Source organism: Pygocentrus nattereri, chromosome 23 (assembly GCF_015220715.1).
Source record: "Pygocentrus nattereri isolate fPygNat1 chromosome 23, fPygNat1.pri, whole genome shotgun sequence".
NCBI lineage: Eukaryota > Metazoa > Chordata > Actinopteri > Characiformes > Serrasalmidae > Pygocentrus > Pygocentrus nattereri.
The window spans coordinates 22,898,500-22,921,875 of record NC_051233.1 but is presented as its reverse complement, the minus strand read 5'-3'; the positions used below and the strand labels follow the sequence as shown (position 1 = coordinate 22,921,875).

At 37.7% G+C, this 23,376-nt stretch overlaps 1 protein-coding gene across 7 annotated transcripts in view; it reads right to left on the bottom strand.

The window, feature by feature from the left end:
* Window positions 1-23,376, bottom strand: part of specc1 (sperm antigen with calponin homology and coiled-coil domains 1) — a 168,131-nt gene that overhangs the window by 7,281 nt on the left and 137,474 nt on the right. For all 7 annotated transcript variants that reach the window (XM_017698959.2, XM_037533264.1, XM_017698968.2 and 4 more), the window contains 2 exons: window positions 8,192-8,308; window positions 2,715-2,774 (listed from right to left, as the gene is read on the bottom strand). In XM_017698959.2, the coding sequence (XP_017554448.2) occupies window positions 2,715-2,774; window positions 8,192-8,308 (177 nt within the window). The remainder of the gene's footprint in view (window positions 1-2,714; window positions 2,775-8,191; window positions 8,309-23,376) is intronic.

Sequence of the window (23,376 nt, the reverse complement as noted above, 5' to 3'; positions counted from 1 at the left end):
TTTAAAAAACATTAAAAAAAAATATATCACAAATGGAGCCTCATCAGTCTATAAAAGCTCAGATGTCCAGTTTCATTGTTCTAGTGCAAATTATCTTCTTTTTGTCTGTTTCCTTTTCTGAAGTAACAGCTATACATCATTTCAGACTCAGTCACCTGTGGATTTTTTCAGATTTGGAGCAAGAGTGGAGCTTGATTTTGTGTACATGAGTATCTGTTAATAAACATTTCAAACTCCTTTTTCCCCACTTATTTCCCTTGAACTTTTCTCGGCCTTATGCAAGTGGATTGCTTGATATCTAATCTCAGTAAAGTCTCTTAGCTTTTTTAGATGTACATTAGAAAGAAATCTGAAGGTAAGTGCAAATTCAGTAAGTGCAAAGAATGGGCAGGCTGAATAGCGATTGATTTGATATTACACTTTATGTTGAGGGCTTTTCTGTTGAAAATGTTGATTTTTCCTGACACTGAAAAATGACTATATTTAATAGCAGTTGTAACTGGAAATTAAATAAATGAAAGGGTGGTCTCTGTACTAGATGCACAGTACTGGATGTAACTGTGAGTTCACTTATGATCCCCTGCATGGGCATAATGTTTATTTTGAAAAATTCAGTGACAGCTTATAGTGACAGGTTATAAATAGACTTACATGTGTGGCAGTCTACAACCATAACGCAGTACGCTTCACTTGCACCACACACTAAAATCCTGCATTTTGGTTGTAATATGGCTATTGGTAGCCTAAAGGCAACATGTATAAAATAAGAACTTATCATCAGATCATGCTGAAGCATTAAATTAGTCTGAACTGTCAGATAGCACTCACCCACTACACCATACCTCTGGTAGGAAAAATGTGACCTTTAATTGCTTCTTCAGTTATCTCAGCACACACAACATCAGAAAAGTTATTATTTATTATTAGCCTTCAGGGTATCACGTCACGCTCAATTTAATGGGGAGAACTTACTGAAGACACTGGTCTGCATGGCCTTAGTGACTGTTATGCCAGGATTCAGTTGCAAGCTTGTATTTAGGAGATTTTCTATAGAATATTGGGGAGACAAAACTGGACATTTCAAAAAGTGGTGCACTCTGTGCATCAGTAGGGTGCAACCTTCAATGATTTTTTCCGATGACCTTTGGAACTTTGCAACTGCAGTTTCTTACCGTAAGTCAGATAACACACCGTTTCCCAAAAATGAGCTCACTGTATCATGCCCAGACGTCCACAAACACATTACAGTTTCTTTGTTTTGAGTCTGTAGGGACTGAATGAGTGATAACAGCAGCTGGAGAGCCAACTCAAACCCACGTTCTCTTCATTTATAACACTTATTTAAGGTGGTGATATTCCTGACATTTTCATATATAGCTCCTCTCCAAAAATGCTAAATTCCAAAGACAGAAATGCAGTGACTGGTTTGGCTTTCAGGCACTAGTGGGCATGACTCCAGCACTGCTTCATGTCATTGCCTGCCTGTCTCTTTGAAGGAACTCCAGGATACAGATGTCAGAAGCCAGTCGAATCTCATGCCCAGAGACAGTGGAGAGTTGGCAAGCTGTACTAATAAACCTTCTGACATTTATCAGAGTGATTACTTTTCAATGTGATTCCCACCAGCATGTCTCAACCCTTAGAAGTCTAGTGTTCATTTTGTTAATTTGCTATTCAATTTTATATACATATATATATATATATATATATATATATATAATTGAATAGCAAAATAACAAAATGAACTACTTAAACATTTGGTGAAGTTCTAGTTGTATTTGTTTTGGTTGTGACAAAATGCAACGTTCAAGTATTGCTTTATTGTAAATTTGTAAAAAAACAAAAAAAAAAACAAAAAAAAAAACAATTAAGGCACAGGGTCTTTCAATTCAAGTGAATTTTAGTTTCAAATCCAAGTCAGTTAATTGTCCGAAATGTGTTTTGAACTCTGATATACTCTATATACTCAAGTCTTTTGCAAGGCTACATTTTATTTGCTATTGGTCAATACTGAAAAATGACAAAAATGGAGAGGCCAGGTTTCGTTCTGAAACAGCTCTATATACATTCTGTATTGAGAGATTCTTTATTAAGAGATTTTTCGAGCACTTGCGACTGCACGAGTTCCAATGGTTAAAGACTGCGGGATCAAAGACTGGCGGCTCCCATAGGTGCAGTAACTCATGATGCAAAATTCATTAATTAGTTTGCTGCTTTATATCTGAATGGGATCAGAAGTGCACTTTATCAGTCATCATAGATCCTTACCTTGCTCTGTCTTGTTGTCAGATGGGTCTTTTTCCCACAATCTTGCAATAGTTACTGGTATATAGTAGTGTTCCAAAGTTGGAATCAAATATTAATTTTTTTAAATATTGTTTTTTTTGGGAACAAGTTATTATATGTTTATAATATACTGTAATTTATTATATTTAATTGTCAAGTTATTTGCCTCACCAACTTCCTTATAGCTGTAAAACAGCTTTCTCAACTATTATAGAATCATCTCCATCTCTGTTCTGGGCACATTTACCATTTCTCTATCTTTGTACAACTTCTGACAGATAATTTGTGAAGCATCATTTTAGAATCATTTTCTACATGTATCTGCAACAAAACTGCCTTTAAATGACTGAAAACTGTGATTACAAACTGTTTAAGCAGTAGTAGAGCTGTGGTCAACACTAGCTGTGTGTGTACATGCGTTTTCTCACCAGTGATGGTTTAATTCCAACACTTTCAGCTGCTTGGAAGGCCAGGGTCAGATTGCGGCCCTATGGAACAACAAACAGTAGGATTAGAGGTCATTTACCACACAGAGAGATTGACCAAGCAACAAATACACAAACCGCTAACAATAAACACATACATATACTGCTGTCAATACATACCAACCCACACATGCATATCCACACACACCAAAAATAAACATCTGCAGAGTTTATTCTTACTAGGAAGGTCTGGCACAGATGGCCACCTACAGCCAGTGAAGCCGCACATATGCATAGAACAGTCTTTCAGCTTTACTTCATTCCATTGTAATAGAATGTGTAGCACAAATACAGGCCATACACTTGGTTTGTATCAGAGAGTCACAGCGACTAAACACAGCATGATCTTGAAGAACAATCATTCCAGGGACTTCATAAGTTCAGCTGAGTGGTTAGAAACTGTCACGAAACAACTCAGCTGTCTGTGTTTCTGTGTTGTTTGTAGGGCTGCTACAGTAAATCAAACTAGATAACTCAGTAAAAATCATTCCTTAATATTTACCTTCTCAATGAATTGGCATTAATTAGCTGTCCATTACAGTCTATTACAGTAAGAAACAGCCTCATAGACACACATGCAAAACCTTGTATCTCTATTTTTGTTGCTTTTTACTTTTTTGCACAATTTGAAAACTTTGAGAACAGTGGAGTGTTGTGTTGAAATCAGGCCAATAAAAATCTAAAATTATAATTTACAGTATGTATAAATGTATATTAGTATTTATAAAACTTTTTGTTGAGTTACTTCAAAAAGAGTTAAAGCAGTTAGACCCCAAAGTGTCCCAGAATCTGAAAATCAGCGTCTAACTTTAAGGTCTGTCACCAGTGAAACATATTTTCAACAATTAAGAAATATTTTTAATGAAAAATATTATTTCATATGCGTACTATTGCTCAAAGCAGTGTTTGCTAGTCATGTACTACCAAAACAGTCACTATTGAAACATTTGGTGAAGTTCTGGTCCTGTTATGATTGTGACAAAATGCAATGTTCAATTATTTCTTTTGTAATGTTTTTGTAAAAAATGTAATGTGTTTTGAACTCTCTGTGCAATGATCTGTATACTTAATGAATCTTTTGCAAGGTGACATATTAATTGCTATTGTTCAATGTCTGTTTACATTGTTTGGCCTTTATTAAAAACTTTGATTACTCAATCAAAGTAATAGATTACACAATTACTAATAAAACTCTGTGATTGCACTAATTACTGGATTTAGGAAATACAGATGAATGTGACGGTTATTGAAAATCCTCCCAGTGTTTACCAAGTTTGGTGGCTCCAGCCACACATGGTTTAATTATCTTGTTCCATCTGCCCTGCCTCATCTTGGCCTGATGTTCTTTCTGGACTTTCCTTGCCAAGCTTCTTTGAAAAATGTATACATTCAAGATGCCACACACCTAAACACAAGGGTAGCAACATGCAAATGTAATATAGCAGACCTGTGTAATGAGAAATGTGCAGTGATGTGAAACAGTATTTGCTCCCTTATCAATTTCTTTAGTTTTTTGCATATTTGTCACATTTGAATATTTCAGATCATCAAAATACTTTTAACATTAGACAAAGATAACCCAACTAAACCCATCTAAATTAAAATGATGATTTCATTTATGGAAGAAAAAATGCTGTTTAAAAAAAGCTTCTGAAAAAGGGCTTTTACCTACTAAATCACCAGTTAACTAAATTCAATTGACTTTCGGGTTCAATTTCAGAGCAATAACGAGACATGATTACTTCCAGACCTATTGAATCCAAACATCACTTAAATAGAGCCTGTCTGGTCATGTGTAGAAGGTCTCAAAAACTAGCACATCATGCCACATTCTAAAGAGAATGCCAGTCTGGTAAAGGGTTAGAAACCCAGGAGTGAAGCCTACCAACATTTCACCAAGAACGCATCAATGACTCACCCAGGAGGCCACAAAAGAACCCAGACAACCATCTAAATAACTGCAGGCCTCTCTTGCCTCAGTTAAGGTCAATGTACACAATTCCACTATAAGAAAGACACTGGGCAAAAATGATGTTGGTGGTGTGATGGTTTGGGGCTACTTTGCTTCTGCAAGACCTGGACGACTTGTCATAATTGATTGAACCATGAATTCTGATTCATGAATTCTGAAGCACAGAAGCAAGTCCACCTCTGAATAACTCATAAGAAACAAAATGAAGGTTTTTGAGTAACCAAGTCAAAGTCCTGACTTGAATCCCATTGAAAGGCTGTAGCAAGACATTTAATTGGTACTTCATGCTTGAAAAGCCTCCAATGTAGCCTATATACAAAAATCTGTAAAGAAGAGTAGGCCAAAATTTCCCCAGAGAGATGTGAAAGACTCATTACAAGTTATTGCAAACGTTTGATTGCAGTTGTTACTGCCAAGGGTGGCACAACCAGTTATTAGTTTAGGGGGCAATTACTTTTTAACATGGGTCATATAGATTTTGAATAACTCTTTATCTTCAATAACTGTAATGATTGTTTAAAAGCTACATTTTGTGTTTTCTTATGTTGTCTTTATCTTATATTTAAATTAGTTGGATGATCTGAAACATTTAAATGTGGCAAAGGAGCAAAAATAGAAGTGAGGTGCAGGGCAAACACTTTTTCACAGCACTGTACATGTAAAATAGTATGACAAATAAGGTCTCAATAATTGTAAAAGAAATTACTTTATCTATACAAAGAACTTTATTGATAACTGTGCAAAAGTTATGGCGTTTAAAATATTTATTAAAATGTTATTAAAATGTATATATATATATATATATATATATATATTTCCAATATGTTAAAATCAGCAAATAAATATAAATTGTGCACTTAAATGTGCAGAAACATCACACTGTTTCTGTAATGTCATGAAAACCAACACATTTACATATATCCATTACATTGGCCCTCCTCACTCATGTTGAAGTTATAAGGAGTGTTTCAGCCGGGACGGTTTTTTCAATTACGCACGATAAAGAGTAGCCAATCAAAATGCAGATCATTTACATTTATCCGTCTTTAAGGTAAAATAACACATACAGCCTGTTCAGTTCAAAGGTATAAAGAGAGGATGGAAATGGGTTATGTAAAAATGAATGATGACTATTTTTGGTACATAAGACACACTAACATTATAAGTGGACCTCAGAGGACAGAAACGAAAATGTAGGATACGAGTCTTTTTAGCAAACATGTCAGAAACTGACACAATGAGAATATTACAGCTGTGTTAAATGGCAGCCTGCTGCTTACTGGCACAGAGGAGCTTAACTGCCCTCCAAGCCCCAAGAAGACTGCAGAATGTTCTAAGGCTTCCATTAAGGCTTCTCAGAACTCTTCACAATTATAGAGCTCAGACAGAATGGATAATTCTGAATAATTTAGCTGGACATGTGCTTATGCCTATTGTGCTAATCAGCACTGCAATCGCAACGTGTCATGCTCCCTCACACACGAAGCTTACTGTGTGTGAGTGTGTGATCGTATATGCGTGTGGTTGAAAAAAACACAAGAGTGGCAGGACAGCTCTTTGTTTACAGTGTATTGTGTCTTCATCCCTTCGTTTGCCATCTGCGTCTATATTCTTTCAGCGCTAACTCGGCCTGCTAGTCATTCATTACAGCAGATAAGGCTTTGAGGCTTTACAGGCCTTGTTTAATTACGAGCAGCATCAGGTATCAGGGATTGGGTGAACAATAGAAATTACCCAGAGAAGGCTTATATTAATAATGTTAACAAGAGCTAGCATGGCTGACATTAACCCTCTGAAAAAGAGGTGTGTAAATAGATAACATGTTCAAAGCAAGGAATTTTCACACCAAAGAATCAGTTCCCTAAAGAACCATGTTTGAAAAAGATGTTTGTGAATGTGAAAAGCCTTTTAAAGGTTTAAAATACTTTCAAATAATATAATGGTACTTCACCAGTTTACAGGTGCTTCCTAGAACTTTTAGATTGTGTGGAGGTGCTCTACACTTTAAGAAGGTTCTTCACACTCACATCTTCATACAAATGACTCTCTACAGAAGAATGTTTTTTTAGAGAAATAAAGGTGGTTCTTCTATAGCATCACACAGTAATATTTCTAGCAACTTTACTTTAAAAGTGTACAGGAAGAAATATATAGTAAACAATACAACATAAAAGCTATAAATTTTATGAAAGAGAAAAAATAGAAAGATGGACAGAAATCACAGCAGAAATGTGTGCAAAATGTAAACTACTTTAAATGAAGGTATTTGTAGCTACTCGTTCCCATGTTAATGTTAGGCTATGTGTAACTACACATGATCTATTTTACTGATATGCCATATTGTGGGGACCAAAACTTGTTCATACAGTCACATTTTAGGGACCTTTCTTCCTTGAGGCGAACACCAGCTTGTCCCCTCAGTGATAATCATTAAATTTTAAGGTGAGGGTAAGGTTAAGACTAGGTTTAGGGCAGCGGTTGGTAATCCAAATGGTAAGAAGAGCAATTTTGTCCTGTTTCAAAATCTAGCCACCTTGGGAGCAACATTTTATGTTGGTTTATTACAGTAACATTTTACCATCTTGACTGTAAATATGTACCAAAACTTTTTTTACGAGGCTGAGGCCAGCTTCTTGTTCCACCTCTGCCTTCTACACTGTAGACTGGGGTTCAATCCCCACCTGGGCAAAACTCCCTACACTATACCAATAAGAGTCCTTGGGCAAGACTCCTAACATCGTCTTGGCCTGCCTATGTAAAAAAAAAGAAAAAAAAAAAGATCAAATTGTAAGAAGCTCTGGATAAGAGAGTCAGCCAAATGCCATAAATGTAAATGTAAATGGCGCAGGAGGTACATTCTGACACCTTAGGCACTATTTAAGGTGGACTGTGAAGAAGAAGGTGAGTGATGAGCTGACTTCAGTTTGGCAACTTTTTAGTGTTTCACAGTTTTTTGTTGCGGATTAAACATATAACGAAACCAGCTGCCGTGCAGATAAATGCAAATATGTCTGTCCATTCTTCTCTAAATTTTCTGTGTTTGTCTTAAATTATTAGCTACTAGCTTGATGAAACTGCTGTCTGCGTTGCTGTGTGAACAGCAGTCTATGTCCTGATCTTCTACATTAACTCCAGTGTTTACGACGCTTTATTGTTAAAACTGTGTTAGAACAATCAAAAAAGCTTTATTTCACTGCAAAGAAGGTTTCATTTCTTTTTACCTAAAAATTGAATTCAGCTGTGGAGCCCGCAACATGGCAGTAAAAGAGCTGCATGTGGCACAGGAACCACATGTTGTTGCATGTTGTTTTGGATTAGGATAATGGTTAGGGTTATGCTAGTAGTAGTTCTTGTTAAGGTTTGGGTAAGTCTCAAAGTACTGAATGGAGGTCTATGTAATAACCTCACCATTCACAGAAACAAGACTGTGTGCATGTGTGTGTGGTACCTTGTCCTGGCTGATGAGCTCCTGGTAGGGGATGTGTGCAGGCAGGTAGGTGTGTAGCAGGGCGCAGAAGGCCAGGCCGTCACTCCAGCTGCTGCTGAAGTTGGTCACATCAATGTTCTATGGGATAAACAGGAGAGCATTTGACTTTCTGCTCACTTTCAGTTCTTATGTGTTTGAGTTTGGAGACACACTAAGATATAAAACAGAGTAAACTTTCAGAGCTAGGCAAAGGTCCACTTCTGTCATAACTGCACTCACATGTCCACCTGACACTATAACACAACACAGACCAGCAGAATGACTAACGAATAGAGAATGGAGAACTAAGAATAGACTATGACCTACATTTTTTCACAATTTTTGTCGCTCTGTGTCTTTATAAGAACTTTCATTCTTTTCAGTAGTAGATGCTTTCAGTTTCTCAGAAACTTTTCTTCAGAAATCTGCAGGAATATTTTACCACACCTCCAAAGTTCTGTCTAAGAAGTTGACTACATTTTCTGCTTTTCACAATGCAAGTAATCCAAAAACATTCAATAATGTTGAGGTCTGGACACTGTTGTGGTCAGTCCATTGCTCTGAAAACACCAGCAGCTTTGTTTGATCTGCAAATTGTTTGTTTTTTTATCTCTTTCCTTTTCTCAGTAACAGCTTCTTGACAGCTGCACATCCTTTCAGATACCATACACATTCAGTGATGTTGAGGTCTAGACTCTTTAGTTGATTTGCATCAGCTTCTTTAGTTGATTTGCATCAGCTTCTTTAGTTGATTTGCAAATATTCTTCTTTTTTGTTTATTTCTGTTTCGCAATAATAGCTTCTTGACAGCTACCCATCCTTTCAGACTCAGTGTTGAGTAGTCTTCGCACAGTGGAAGGTTGCTGAGATCTGAAGCAATAGTGGTGCTTGATTTTCTCCTCTCTCAAAGATAATGCTATTTTTTAAATTCTAATTTTTTCCATCAGTTTTGTTTTTCCCCTTCATTATGCAAGCGGATTATCTCATATGTACTTTCCTCAGAAACATCTCCTGAGAAATTACTTGCACTTATTGGCTATTTTGTCTGAAAAAAAAGTGAAAGATCGTGTGTGAACTTAAGCAAGGCCCGAAGAACTGAGAAGGAGAATGACTTAAGTTTAGGGGCTAGATCTAAAAGATCTAAAATAGGGGCTAGATCTAAAAGATCTGCCCCAAGCAGTGACTAATCTGAATTAGATCAGACAAGGAGTGGGTTATATGACCTATATCTCGCAACAAAATATAGTACACCTAAAAACAGTATCACAGTGTCTCAATATCGTTATAAACTGGTGAGGGACAACACATATAGACAGCACTATGTTGGAGTACAACAAAATATAGCTGATAACATGGCTTGTCTGGCCCAGGAAATAAAGACAGCTGACCACTGATTGATTCTAAGATACATATCTAACAGATGTTGTGTGCAATGGCGGAAAAAAAATCCAAGGGTGTTTCCAAATAAACTCAGACATTGCATAGTGGATGACTAATCGGGACAATCCAAGTGGTTTGTTTCACAACATGCTGGCCATGAACCAACCCAACATTTTACAAAATCTCATGGAAATGGAGACCAATGCAGGCAAAATTCAGACTTCAAGATAGCCGTTATCACTGCTTTTATCTATGACATGTATTTTGTCCATTTTTATAGAAGTGCAACATACAACACCAGAAATCCCATGCACACACAACAAATCACAATCACTTTAAGTGACTGTAATTTTGCAGAAGCATTCTCTGATTTGCTGCATTTTAGTTCTGTACTATTTAATACAGAGTACCGAAGCTGACTGGTCTCTATACAATGCAATACAATGCATTGGACTGAATTTACAATCCTGTGAAAGTTTTAATATTCAATTTACATACTTAAAAAAAGTAAGCAAACTGGTTGTCTTAACAGAACATATAACAAATTGTTCTGAAAATTTTTTCCCAATATGTTAAATTGAGCAATTGTGCATTAAATATGCAGCAGTTTTTCTCTGTAGAGGATGTGTTAACATATTTTCACTTAGAAAGTCAACAAGACATGTCATTTGAACAGGGGCGTCTAAACTTGAGCATATGATTGTATGTGATCCAGATTCCACATTAAAAAAATGTATTACAACAAGTAAAAAAGGGTCAAATATAAGTAAACTAAAATAAAAAATGTGCTGATGTGGTATTCATGTGGGAATAATGTGCATGTTTGAATCAAGTAAATTCTGTCCATCACTTTTTAAAAGCTACATCATGTAAGTTCTGGGCATTTGCAGATCTCTCTGGTGTAAATGTATAATTGCACATGGCTTATGGAAGAACATTCTGTAATGTTGGTTGTTCTTGGGACCCCTTCCCCGAGAACTCAAACTTTACTCAAAACTGAGTAAAGGATATGTCTTCTGAGGATGTAAGTGAATGATCTACCACTGTCACCGTATCTTCATCAGTTTAACGTTTGCATTTCAGATTCAGATTCAGATTCCTTTATTGATCCCAGGGGGAAATTGCAGTTGTTACAGTTGCAGCCATTTATATAAAAGAATAAACACTTTAATAATTTAAAACAATATAGAGAAATTTGCAGTATGTACATGAGATTTAAGCACTTATTAATACAGTAAAGTGGCGGTGATCGTGATAATAAATATGAAACATCTGGTATAAAGCAGTTCAACTATTTAAATTATTTAAATTAAGTTAGTGTCCCTCTGAGTTATTGCACACACAGTTGTTGTTATTGCACATATGAACAGTTATTGAATTTTGTGAATCACACACCGAGGGATGAGTTATAGAGTTTGATGGCCACAGGTAAGAATGACTTCCTGTGGCGCTCTGTGGTGCATTTTGGTACAATAGGTCTTGCACTGAATGAGCTCCTGTGTCTCATCACCGTGTCGTAGAGTGGGTGGGAGCCATTGTTCATAATGGCCTGCAGCTTAGACAGCGTCCTCCTCTCCGACACGGCCGTCAGCGAGTCCAGCTCCACACCCACAACATCGCCGGTCTTGCGGATCAATTTGTTGAGTCTGTTGGCATCTGCCACCCTCAGCCTGCTTCCCCAGCATGCAACAGCATAGAGGATAGCACTCGCCACCACAGACTCATAGAAGATCCTGAACATAGTCCGGCAGATGTTGAAGGACATCAGGCGCCTCAGAAAATAGAGACAACTTTGGCCCTTCCTGTAGAGGGCGTCCGTGTTCTTAGCCCAGTCCAGTTTACTGTCAATATATACACCCAGATATTTGTAATCATCCACAGTGTCCACACTGACCCCCCTGATGGACACAGGGGTCACCAGTGCCTTGTCCCTCCTCAGGTCCACCACCAGTTCCTTTGTCTTTGTCACATTGAGCTGCAGGTGGTTCCGCTCGCACCATGTGACAAAGTCCTTCACCGTCGCCCTGTACTCATCCTCAACTCCCTTGCTGATACATCCAAGTATTGCAGAGTCATCAGAAAACTTCTCTCTGTCTCTGTACTGCAAGTCTCTGTGCAGTAGCTGAAGTCCGTGGTGTAGAGGGTGAAGAGGAAGGGAGAGAGGACAGTTCCTTGTGGAACTCCAGTGTTGCTGACCACTCTGTCTGACACACAGTGCTGCAGGCGTACATACTGTGGTCTGCCAGTCAAGTAGTCAACAATCCAGGATACAAGGGGGGCATCTACTTGCATCACTGTTAGCTTATCACCCAGAAGTGCAGGCCAGATGGTGTTAAATGCACTGGAGAAGTCAAAAAACATGACCCTTACAGAGCTGGCTGGCTTATACAAGTGAGCATATACACGGTTGAGCAGGTAGATGATGGCGTCTTCAACTCCCAGGCGGGACTGAAAAGACGAGCCTCTCCATGGTCTTCAAGAGATGAGACGTCAGTGCCACTGGCCTGTAGTCCTTGGCATCACTGGGTTGTGGCGTCTTTGGAACAGGAACAATGCAAGATGTCTTCCACATCATCTTCCACGATCTTCATTTGAGATCGATACATTGAGCCAGACCTTCTTCTTGAGCTTGTGTGTGTGACATTTAGCTCACAAAGACTGCTTCTTTCAATTTTAAACCTCTTAAATGACCAGGGTTCATCAGTGGGCTGAAGGATTTATTATACACCTCTATAACCTAAGAATATCACAGAGAATTTTCATTGAAGTCCCTGTAGTTAGTGAATAATAAGCCTTAGTATATAATAAGCCTAGAATTTTAAGGGATTTCACAAAAACAACGCAGCGAGTGCGTAAGAGTGTGTAAGATTGAGACAACCACAGCCTGAACACAGAGAGGAAAGGGTTACTGTTTTAATTAAAACATTATGCAATTTGACAGAATTACTGGGTAGTTCTAGACAATTCATCATTGTGAGACACCAGAAATGAGTCAGATTTTTGGATTTCCAAACTGACTCTCCACACCCTTGCCAAAATTCAAATTGGTAGCATTAAAATAGCTTGAAGATCACAATGCAAAACATTTTGGCCTATAATTTGTGTCTTGCTGTGATGAATGACTTCATTATTGCTGGTGAATTACAGGCAGTGAACGGTTCTTTAAGATCATTAGGATTCCACTTTAAGCGTCATGTATCAATGCGAGCTCTCTTCACCTGGAGAGCCATTACAAGCTGAGTGGCGAGGGTGAGCAGTGGGACATGCTCCCCAGCACGTTCGCTCTCTCACACACACACACACACACACACACACAGGGGGAAGAGGGGTGGAGGGGGAAGACGGAGCAGAATAGAAGCGTGGGCGGCGCTCGCTGTTATGATGTCATCTACTGAGAAAGGCACAAATAAGTGTCACACATTAAAAGAGGAACACATTACATTTACCTGCTTTGAGTGAAGTGCGTCACAAATACATGAATATGAATACCACATGAATAAAATGCTTTTTTTTTAAATGCAAGTTTTGCATCATCATTAAAGTAAGTGCAAAAAATGGACCAAAAGGGCTGTCTCAGTCACTGCCTACAAATATATCGCTGTAGTCGGAAGAAAACCTTGTTTCTCCATTTTTGCATTTTTCAGTTTTTGACATAATCTGAAAATGTCTGTTGTTCTTTATGCTGTGTTTTCATTTCATGAAGAATGGACCAAAAGAAACAACCCAAAATTACTTGGAAAGATATATCTTTCACTATCAACACTAATTGCAACTGCATTTAATGTTGAGGTAACAAAGTCTATACAGTACTATTCAAAAGCCAAGGACCACCCTTCATTTATCAGAATGGCCAGTGAGTTATTCAGTTTTCAGGAGCTATTTCTAAGGAGATTTGATCATTTTTAAAAAATGATCAAAAGTTAAAGAAGAAATGAGCCTTTCACCCAGGCAGTGCTGGGATAGGCTCCAGCACCCCTGCAACTCAGGAGGGTAAGGAATAAAGAGGAAATGGGACCCCTAACAACCACGCAACCTGGTAGACCACCAAAACTGTCACCAGATAAACAGCACTTAAAGCTTTCATCTTTGAGAGAAAAACAAGCTCCACTCTTGTGTCAGATCTGAAAAAATCCACCGGTGTTCCTGTCCATCCATGCATTCTGAGAAGACAACTCAAGTCTGAAAGGATGTGTCATGAATCCATTATTAAGAAAAGGAAATAGACCAGGGGTGCTCAATCCTGGTCCTGGAGATCTACCACCCTGAAGAGATCCAACACCACACTCTTAAATTCAGATGTCTCTTCATTACCTGGATCAGATGTGTTAGATTAGGTGGTAGATTTCAGGGACTAGGATTCAGCACCCCTGCAATAGATGAAAAGGAAGAACTTTTGTACATCAAAGAGGCTGTTCTCAAAACAATGACCACCACAGAGTCCAGACATCAACATTACTAAATATGAGATCACTTTCATTGTGAGAAGCAGAAAACCTTGGAGGTGTAAAAATACCCCTGCAGATTGCAAAACTGAAGGCAGGGTTCCTAAAAAGAATGGAAGCCACAATAATGGCAAAAGTTAAGTGATACTTTTAAATCCCAGAAACTGGGAAATTCCACCTCCGCATTTAACCCATCCGTGAAGTGAAACACCACATACACACCAGTGAACACACACACACTAGGGGGCAGTGAGCACACTTGCCCAGAGCGTTGGGCAGCCCTATCCACGTTGCCCGGGGAGCAATTGGGGGTTAGGTGTCTTGCTCAAGGACACCTCAGTCATGGATTGTCGGTGCTGGGGATCAAACTGGCAACCTTCTGATCACAGGGCCAGTTCCCTAACCTCCAGCCCACGACTGCCCCCTGGACAAACTAAACACTGAAAAACTTGATATTATATTTAGTTGTTTAATTGTTTGTGTAAGTTTACATGAAATGTGCCTTCTGCTTTTTCCTGATGCTGAAAAATGACTAACTTGAACTTATGGCCATTTTAGACAGCTTTTTTGCATATCAAACAAACTACTAAATTTTGTTGATTTAATATATTGTCTGTGAGATGATGTTCATGTCCAAATGTTGTACACATTTGCATGAAGCAAATGCAGCGTATTTGTATGTTTAAAGCAAGTAAGCAACTGTTTGACAGGAGAGGAAACAGAAGCAAAGATTAGTGGTGAGAGAACGCTGAGATGGACTGCACATACGCAGTACGTCACACACACTCCTAACTCATTGTCCTCTGCTAGACTTCCTGTCCCTTCCTGTATCTCCCTGCGCAGTTGTTGCTCTGGTATGCATGTGTCTGTAACTGGGTTTGGGAACAGGGCAAAAGGCCAGCTGCAGCTCTCCTGGGCTTAGCCCTCATCAGCCCCACAACGCACCCACTGTGGCCCAACACTTCATAAACAACTGCTAAAAGGCGCTTTGACGTTTGTATCTGAAGGAAGACCCCGTCATACGCTGCATTCTCAGATGGGCCATTAGAACTGAGCTGATGGCTTGAGGAAAAATTCATTCACAATACATTCAGAGTGGAATGAAGCAATGATTCTGAATGAAGACTGGAGCTATTATCATCATTCTGCTATATTATGTGAATTACATAATGTAATTATGTGTATTATGTGTAATTACATAATTACTCTTCTCTGTATGTTAAAATGTAAATGTAATTCATTACATAATTAACTGTGTAATGTAGTATGTGCATTCGATTTACAGCCACACATGAGCCTAAGGTCACCATGTCCAGTGCCAAGCGTTGGCTAGAGTGGTATAAATCCCAGCAGCAGGGAAGCAGTGAAACTGCATTTTCTGGAAAGATGGAGCTCCATCCAATACCTTTGGGGTCAGTTGGAATGACCAGACTCATCGTCCAACATCAATACTTGACCTTACTAAGGTTATAGTGGTTGAAAGCCACAAGACAGTGCTCCAGTTGCTGAACACAATCACCAGTCTACAAACTGGTGAACATACAGTGTATCACCTCTTATGTATACAAACACAAATCTGATATCATTTAAAAGTTTAGAATTCTTCTAACAGAAGCGTTCTATGGGCTAAGAGTGAAAAATAATTAAATTATATAATTAGTAAAACATACTTTGGTAACACTTTCAATGAATGTTACGTTTGTAAGAATGCATTCATAAGGCATTATAAACATGGTTATAAATATTTATATAAATTAATTACACTGAATTACACTTTTCAGCCATGTTTATTATACATTATGAATTGTTAATATAATGCATTATAAGTAGTGTTTATAACATGTTATGCTGTCAGTACCAAAGAAGTCAGTCCCAGCTTGGAGAGTGTAAAGTAAAGACAGATTTCCAATATTTTATTTGTCAACACTGGTGCTGTTGGGGCTTCAGTCCTGATATTCAGATACTCCAAACAGTATAATATTGGACATGCAGTGTTAAGTTAGTGGCTAACAGTGGTGTACATTAACAGTGGTGTACATTAACAGTGGTGTACATTAACAGTGGTGTACATGGACTTCCCCACATTGAAAAACACGACTGATGACAGCACTAGTTTAAACTCTGACATTTGAAGCCTGTAATGAGCTTTATTGTGTGTGTTTTAGGTTTTAGTGTTTCAGTAAATCCTTCAGTAAATACTTCAACTTGAAGCCTCACTCTTAACACTGTAGGAGGCTTTAGTACAGTAAGCTACACTTTACTTAGAGCAGACAAATATGACTTATGAGTCTTATAATTTGTTATGAACAGTACTTATAATGCATTATGTTAACAATTCATAAACCATAATAAGCATGGCTATAACGTGTACTGCATTTTTATAAATAGTTATACCCATGTTTATGATGCCTTATGAATACATTATAACATGTTATGAATGTGTTTATAGATGCTTACAAACATGACATTCATAGAAAGTGTTATTCATACTTTTTTTATTCCCAGCAATAATGGTGACCTCTAAGGGTTAACACAGGGTGTCTGCGATCTGAATAGGCAATAATAACAAAATAATAAAACTGCTTGAAAGTGTTTTTTTTTTAAATCACAAACATAAATGTATATAGATGTACACAGATGTAAATAAATAATTCAGATTGTTTTGATGTGAAATGGCTCACTGTAGAGAAACTTATTGACTTGGATTTCTTTATAATGGCAGTGATAGGAACCAGGGGTCACAATGTCTATAACACAAATACAGCCATTTTATTTCCTATCCAAATCCACTAGCAGCCCTACAGGTGTCTGAGTTTTTACATATAATGATTATGATACTGAAATATTCTTTGGGGAATATTGTTCCTTGTACACCCTCTGCACCATAAATGGGTTTATAAAGTAGATTTGAGACCAAAATCTGAAAACTACCAGAAAACAATGCCTCAGATATCAGGCAACATATTTATTACCATTTTTTGTAATAAACTTTTGTAAAGGAGCTTTTTGAAAGGTCGGTGTTCAGAAAGTTTCTCTAGAATAAAGCATTTCACATCAAACCACTCTGAATGACTTTGTTTAGATCTCAACCATTTCATTATACAGAAATTTTGAAGCATCATTAGAATTCCCTCTTTAAACCTTTGTGTGTCAGGTTATTGATTTATGAAATGGAAAATCTATATTTTATATCCCATTTTTCAATATAATGTCAAAGAAGTAATAAGTCGTGACCTCAATACATGAGCACCAGAAAGGCTATTTTTAATTACCCTCTCTCTCTCTCTCTCTCTCTCTGAGGAACCTGCATGAGCCTGTCATGTAGGCGGACATTCTTCACATGCCTGTAGCATCTGTCTCTGCACCAGTTCAGTGTCCCGCAAACCTCAAAAATACACACGTGGAGGGGGTGATTGAGGGTGTCTATGTGCTTGTGCGTGTGTGTGTGGTTGTACGGGAGTGAGGTGGAGGAGCACGGAGCTACATCCTCTGGGGGGGGGGGGGGGGTTGGGGGGTGGTGGCTGCTCACAGAGCACAGCAGGCATGGCGAGAGAGCAGGGAGGGGAGAGAGTGCAGGGTTATGAAAGTTAAAACAACAACAGGAGCCTCCATCAACATGCTGGGACCAGGCTCACAAAAGGCAAACACACAATCCATGGACAGGAAGTCACTCTTGGCCAGCTCTGACTAAAAGAGTTAGAGAAAGGCACATGAGTGGGTGCCATGAACTCTTTTAGACATAAACTTATAGAAAGAGAGAAGAACCAATGCCGTCAACTGTTGTATCGTGAAAGCTGGGATATTAAGCCTACTTTACACAATGACTTGGCGTCAAAAAAAGCATTAACTGATGCAATGATTAGCAGAAATCAGCACCATGATGAGTAAAAAACAATAGCAGTCTTACATAATGTGATAATTTAAGCTTAATATGGGGCTTTGGTTCATTTTAAAAGCAAGTAATGTCCTGGGCCCAAAGGGGGTTTCAGTTGAAAGGTTTGAGTGCTGATGAGAGCTGACATCACAACAAGTGAATAAAATGTGTGGGCTGTCGTTATATATCACTATTCCTATCAAAATTTGCTCTGTGCCTAATAAACATTTTCACTTTATAATTGTAAACAAAATATAGGTTAATTTGTATTAAAAACATTTCGAGAAAAGCTAGTTTTTGATGCATGACAGGCAGTAATCGAACCACAAAGTGTTTGAAAAAGAAAATATTCCAATTTTTATTTTATTACAAGACGCAAAGTTCAGAATGAGTAAGTGTTTATTTGTGTATGAGGTTTCTTTTTCAGAGGGAAATGACCAAATCTATTACAAGCATCCCCAGCAGAAGTGAAAAGCCACTTTTAGCCACATTATGACATTACTGTAATGCTGAGAGTGAGATTCAGGGTAGCAGCATTTGTTCTGTCTGCTGCCACTTCCTCAATAAACTGCACACCCAGCCAGTGTAATTGTACACCTGTGGCTTTGTATCATCTGTTAATGAAATTTCTTTCAGCAGCTGGCCACACATACAAATTCAGATCACTAACTGTACGCACTCTCACACATACTGTAGTTCAGGGATAACGCACATGTCACACAACTAGCACATTATATGAAATCCCTGGGATGTGATATTACCTATACCTTATCTGCATACTGTCCACACTCAGCAAAGAAGAGCTTAAAGCAATAATTTGTCAAAAAAACAAAAACAAGAAACAAATGTGAACAGTTTTCCCCTCTAATGTAGTCAGCAAACACGTGTCTGGTGTTGGAAGTCAGTTTCTTTAGTTTAACACTGAAGCTATGCGGCTAATGTAGGTAACGAATTTTATGGTTGATTCTGACTCTGATTTCTTTAATGATTTATTTATTCTAAAGCTCACACTGTGTGGAATACATTAACACAGAAAACACACTAGCGCATTTATAGTATGTTTTATTAGCTAAATTTGCAATATGAACAAAATTGTTTGTTCTTTTATGAGTCAAACTGGCACTTAAATTGTTTATATTTTAAAGCATTTGCCTGCTTATATAACATAAATCAAATGCTACAACGTTTTTGTACACATGTAGCAGTAGCATTCATTTACAGCCATTTACATGGCTATCCCTGTTTCTGTCATAAAATTGCAACATAGGTTCTCCAAAATAAAAATAATAGTGTCCACATTACATTTAAAAAGAGTATTTAAAGTGAATATTTCATTCAGCATTTCACAGACTGCACTGCCATAATACAATTACACAGAACTGGTGCTCTCTTTATAATGGAACATACAGTTGTTCAGTGTGTTCACATCTGGGCGATATCTCCAATATGTAACAAAAGTAATAAAACACAATATTGATTAAAATATCGTCATATTGCCCTCTTCTATATAATGGCATGTGACACAGGAGCAGAAACCGCATAAGCAAGTCTATTTAAGATTACTCAACTGTGAGGAAACTGTGTAATTATGTAGGTATGCAGTTTACATAATACAAATTTTTTAAAGCTACATTAGCTTTTAAACTACATTAGCTTTGTAGCTCTAGCGAAATAAGTAAACTTCAGATAGCATATCCTGGCTGATCGACCACATTTGAGGTAAGTGGAAAACTGTAAATTTGATTTTCCCTGAGCTCTTGCTTTAATAAGTTTTGGTGCTTACGCTTGGAAGGCACTTAATTTCATTGCTTCAGTTCCCAAAGAAAAGATGAATGCTGGAGTGTCTGTTGTGTTATGTATACATTGCAATGTGTGTGTGTGAGAGTGTGTGTGCTTGTAAAAGCCAGCTAAGAAGCTTTTGTAAACAGCTACTGAAAAATAGCTTAATAGCTTGAAATGCAATCTACTTACCCACACTTACATTAGCAAAAAACACAATACATGCATAATGTTCTACTGTTAGTTTTACACAATGTTCTATTATTGGATACTGATGTCACTGAACACATGCAGAGTGAAGTGTAGGGTAGCACCATTTGTTCTGCCTGTTGTCACAAATAGCAGGGTTCAAGTGTCAATGACAAGAGCTAATTATTATGCAATTATAGAGATGATTAAATAAAGAAAATGTCCAAGTCAACACTGGCTCTGGCAGACAGGTTTAATCTGTTGTGAGTTTTTTTTAAGATTTCCACCTAAATTCCAATTATGATGCCATAGGTGGTTGGGATAGTGTAGTAGTTAACACCTCTGCCTTCTACACTGTAGACTGGGGTTCAATCCTCACCTGGGCAAACACCCTACGCTATACCAATAAGAGTCCTTGGGCAAGACTCCTAACACTGCCTTGGCCTACCTGTGTAAAATGATCAAATTGTAAGTCGCTCTGGATAAGAGCGTCAGCCAAATGCCATAAATGTAAATGATGCATGTGTACAAACAAAAAGTTATACTTTATTTTTACACGACCACGTTCCAGCCTCTCTTGAAAAGTAAACAAGCTGGTTTTGTTGCTGTCTTTAAGACTGATTTATGTAAATTAATTATGCAAATCTATAACCTGATTGGCTGTAAATTTTGCATCATTCAAAAAGCAGACTAGGTCGAAACACACTTTAGCATGAATGGTTGGAGCTAAACTGCTGTAAACTGAATAAGTGGATGTATATAATTATATTTTGTGACATCTCAAAAGAATTCCAATTGGGCTGTTTCTGCAGTTTAGTTTCCATATATGGACTGTATTGATTGAAGTGTTATTGGTATGTATTGAAACTTATACAAGTCACAAGTCACATGTCTTGTTACCCGTCCTCAGTCAAGTACCGAGTCAAGATAGTCTTTAAAGAAAGTATTTTTACACTTCCAACTAAAAGACAAAATCTATGGTACACGTATAACCATGACAGACCTACTATATACACAAAGAATAGTGCACCTCACATGAAAAGAATTTGATAACCACTACTGAACTTAAATGAAAAACTTTATATTCTTGGGAACATTGCATTAAAATAAAAACTAGCTCAGCACTAAACTAGTTCAGCCATCTAAAAACAGATGCTAGTTTGAACTGAATTCAGACAACATAAACCAAAACGACCAAGCTGAACAAAGTTTACAGAAAATACAGTAAAATGATGGTGAATGTACAAAGCTGATGTTGACTTTTCTCCACCAGCTTCTTAATAGAATTTTCCATTCCATCTTAAATGGTGCAGCAGTTACGTTCCAGCGCCTCCCTGCTGTTTCTCCAGTAAGACTTTAATTGCTGAGTGAGGGCGCATTGATGCTGTTGATGCTTTATTTGTTTCCAGTTTATGGAAGTGAACCTGAATTCTAAACAAACCTGAATTCTAAGCACATCTGACGACCTTGCTGTATATCACACTTATGGCAAGAAACAAATCCATTCACATAAAAAAGTAACCAATAGTGTAGCAGCAGCCAGATGCCTCTCCATATTTCTTCCACCTTGGGTCTCGAGTCTTTCCAAGTCATAAGGTTGAAGTTCATGTCAACGGCCTAGTCATTGGTGCTGACGTCAAACTTGAGTCGCAAGTCTCTCAGTTTTCTCAAACTGAGTCTCAAGTCATCAAATTTGTGACTTGGGTCATACTCGACTCCAAGTCACATGACTCAAGTCTTTGCCTCTGATATTTACCTACAACACTACAACATCAGCTCATAGTACTGTGCAAAAGAGATCACCCCTCATTTATTTACTCTGCACTCAAAGTAAGTTCACTTAAATACAATTATTCATATCTCAGTGTCAGGGAAAAAATCAAATAACCTTTTAACATAAAATTACACAAAAGCCTCAACAACTAAATTTAATTGTGGGCACATGGGAGGTGTCGCCAGGCACAGAGGCCATGCAAGGAGGCTCAGTGCCTATTGACAAGTCAAAGTGTATGGCTAGAAAAGATCTGAAGGGTGCCTCTCCCTTGCTGCCTCTTCAATAAAAGAGCATTCGATTAATGCGGAATGTTTCCCATGTTTACTACACAATCACCACATTATCAACATTTTCAGTATTTAGTGTGTTCACACTTTACTTTATAATGGCCTCTATTCTTTATGGGGAGACTCGCTTTTTGTTTTTTCAAAGAAATGTGCAAGGATATTTTTCCACACCTCCAAAGTTCAGTCTTTTGCATTTTCTGCTTCCCATGATCCAAGTGACACCAACCACATCCAGTGATGTTGAGGTCTGGACTCTGGGGTGGTCAGTCCATGGTTGTCCATTGAACACCAGCAGCTTTTTTAATTGATTTGCAAATATTCTTCTTGTATGTTTATTTCTGTTGCTCAAAAACAGCTTTTTGACAGCTACTCATCCTTTCAGACTCATAGTGTTGAATCTTCTTACATTCCCTTAGAAATATCTCCTGAAATATGTATAATGTGTTCTGTATTGTATGGCTTTTTTGACTGGAAGTTAAACAGGTGAAGGATGGTCTTGGTATATCTTGAAAAAACAAGAAGAAATCAGTTTAAAGCCAGTTCAGTTTATGATTGTATTTGGAAAGACACAAACACATCAGATTGCTTTCTGGTCAGAATGAATAGAAACCCACACACACACACCTCTCCATCAACACTCTCCAAAGAGCTTTTGACTGAAGAGTCGACATCCTCTTCAGTGCCTCTGAGTATGTTATTTAACCAAGATAAATGACGCACTCCATGGCCGTGTAACACACACACTCCAGCTTTAACATTAAGTCAGCAGCTCACGGTCAGCGTTCTCACTCTTGACAGTCACGTAGCCCGTGGCAGTGAGAAAAAAGACAGATGATACACTTCTCGTTACAGTTCACCTGCTTCTAGCAACTTCAGTTTGCTTCAAAACATGGCAACTAAAACCTACAGGCAGATAATAGCTTTGTCATAACAAATGACAAATGGAAAAGCACTCTTACTGCTGTTGCCAGAGAATTAAAATGCCCACATAATGAAAAAACAAAATGTCCATACTTTTTTTTTAATAAAAGTACCATTCTCTCCTCAGTGTATAAAGTCTGTATATTGAAACTTGGGGGCAGATTTACTAACATTTTGCACCATGAGTAGATGAGTAGATTTTAAAATACAACCCCATTTCCAAAAAAGTATGTAAAAACAAAATGCAATGATGTGCAAATCATTTAAACCCTATATTTCATTGGAAATATTACAAAGACAACATGTCAGATGTTGAAATTTTTTGTTGTTTTTTGAAAAATATTTGCCCATTTTGAACCTGATGCCACCAACATGTTCCAAAAAAAAGTAGATGAGGATGTGAAAAACTGCACAAACAAGTAGTGCAACAATTCAAGTACCCCAATGTTCCTCCACATAAAATAGCAAAGAACTTTTGCTTTTCAACATCTGAGATACAAAATAACATTAAAAGATTCAGA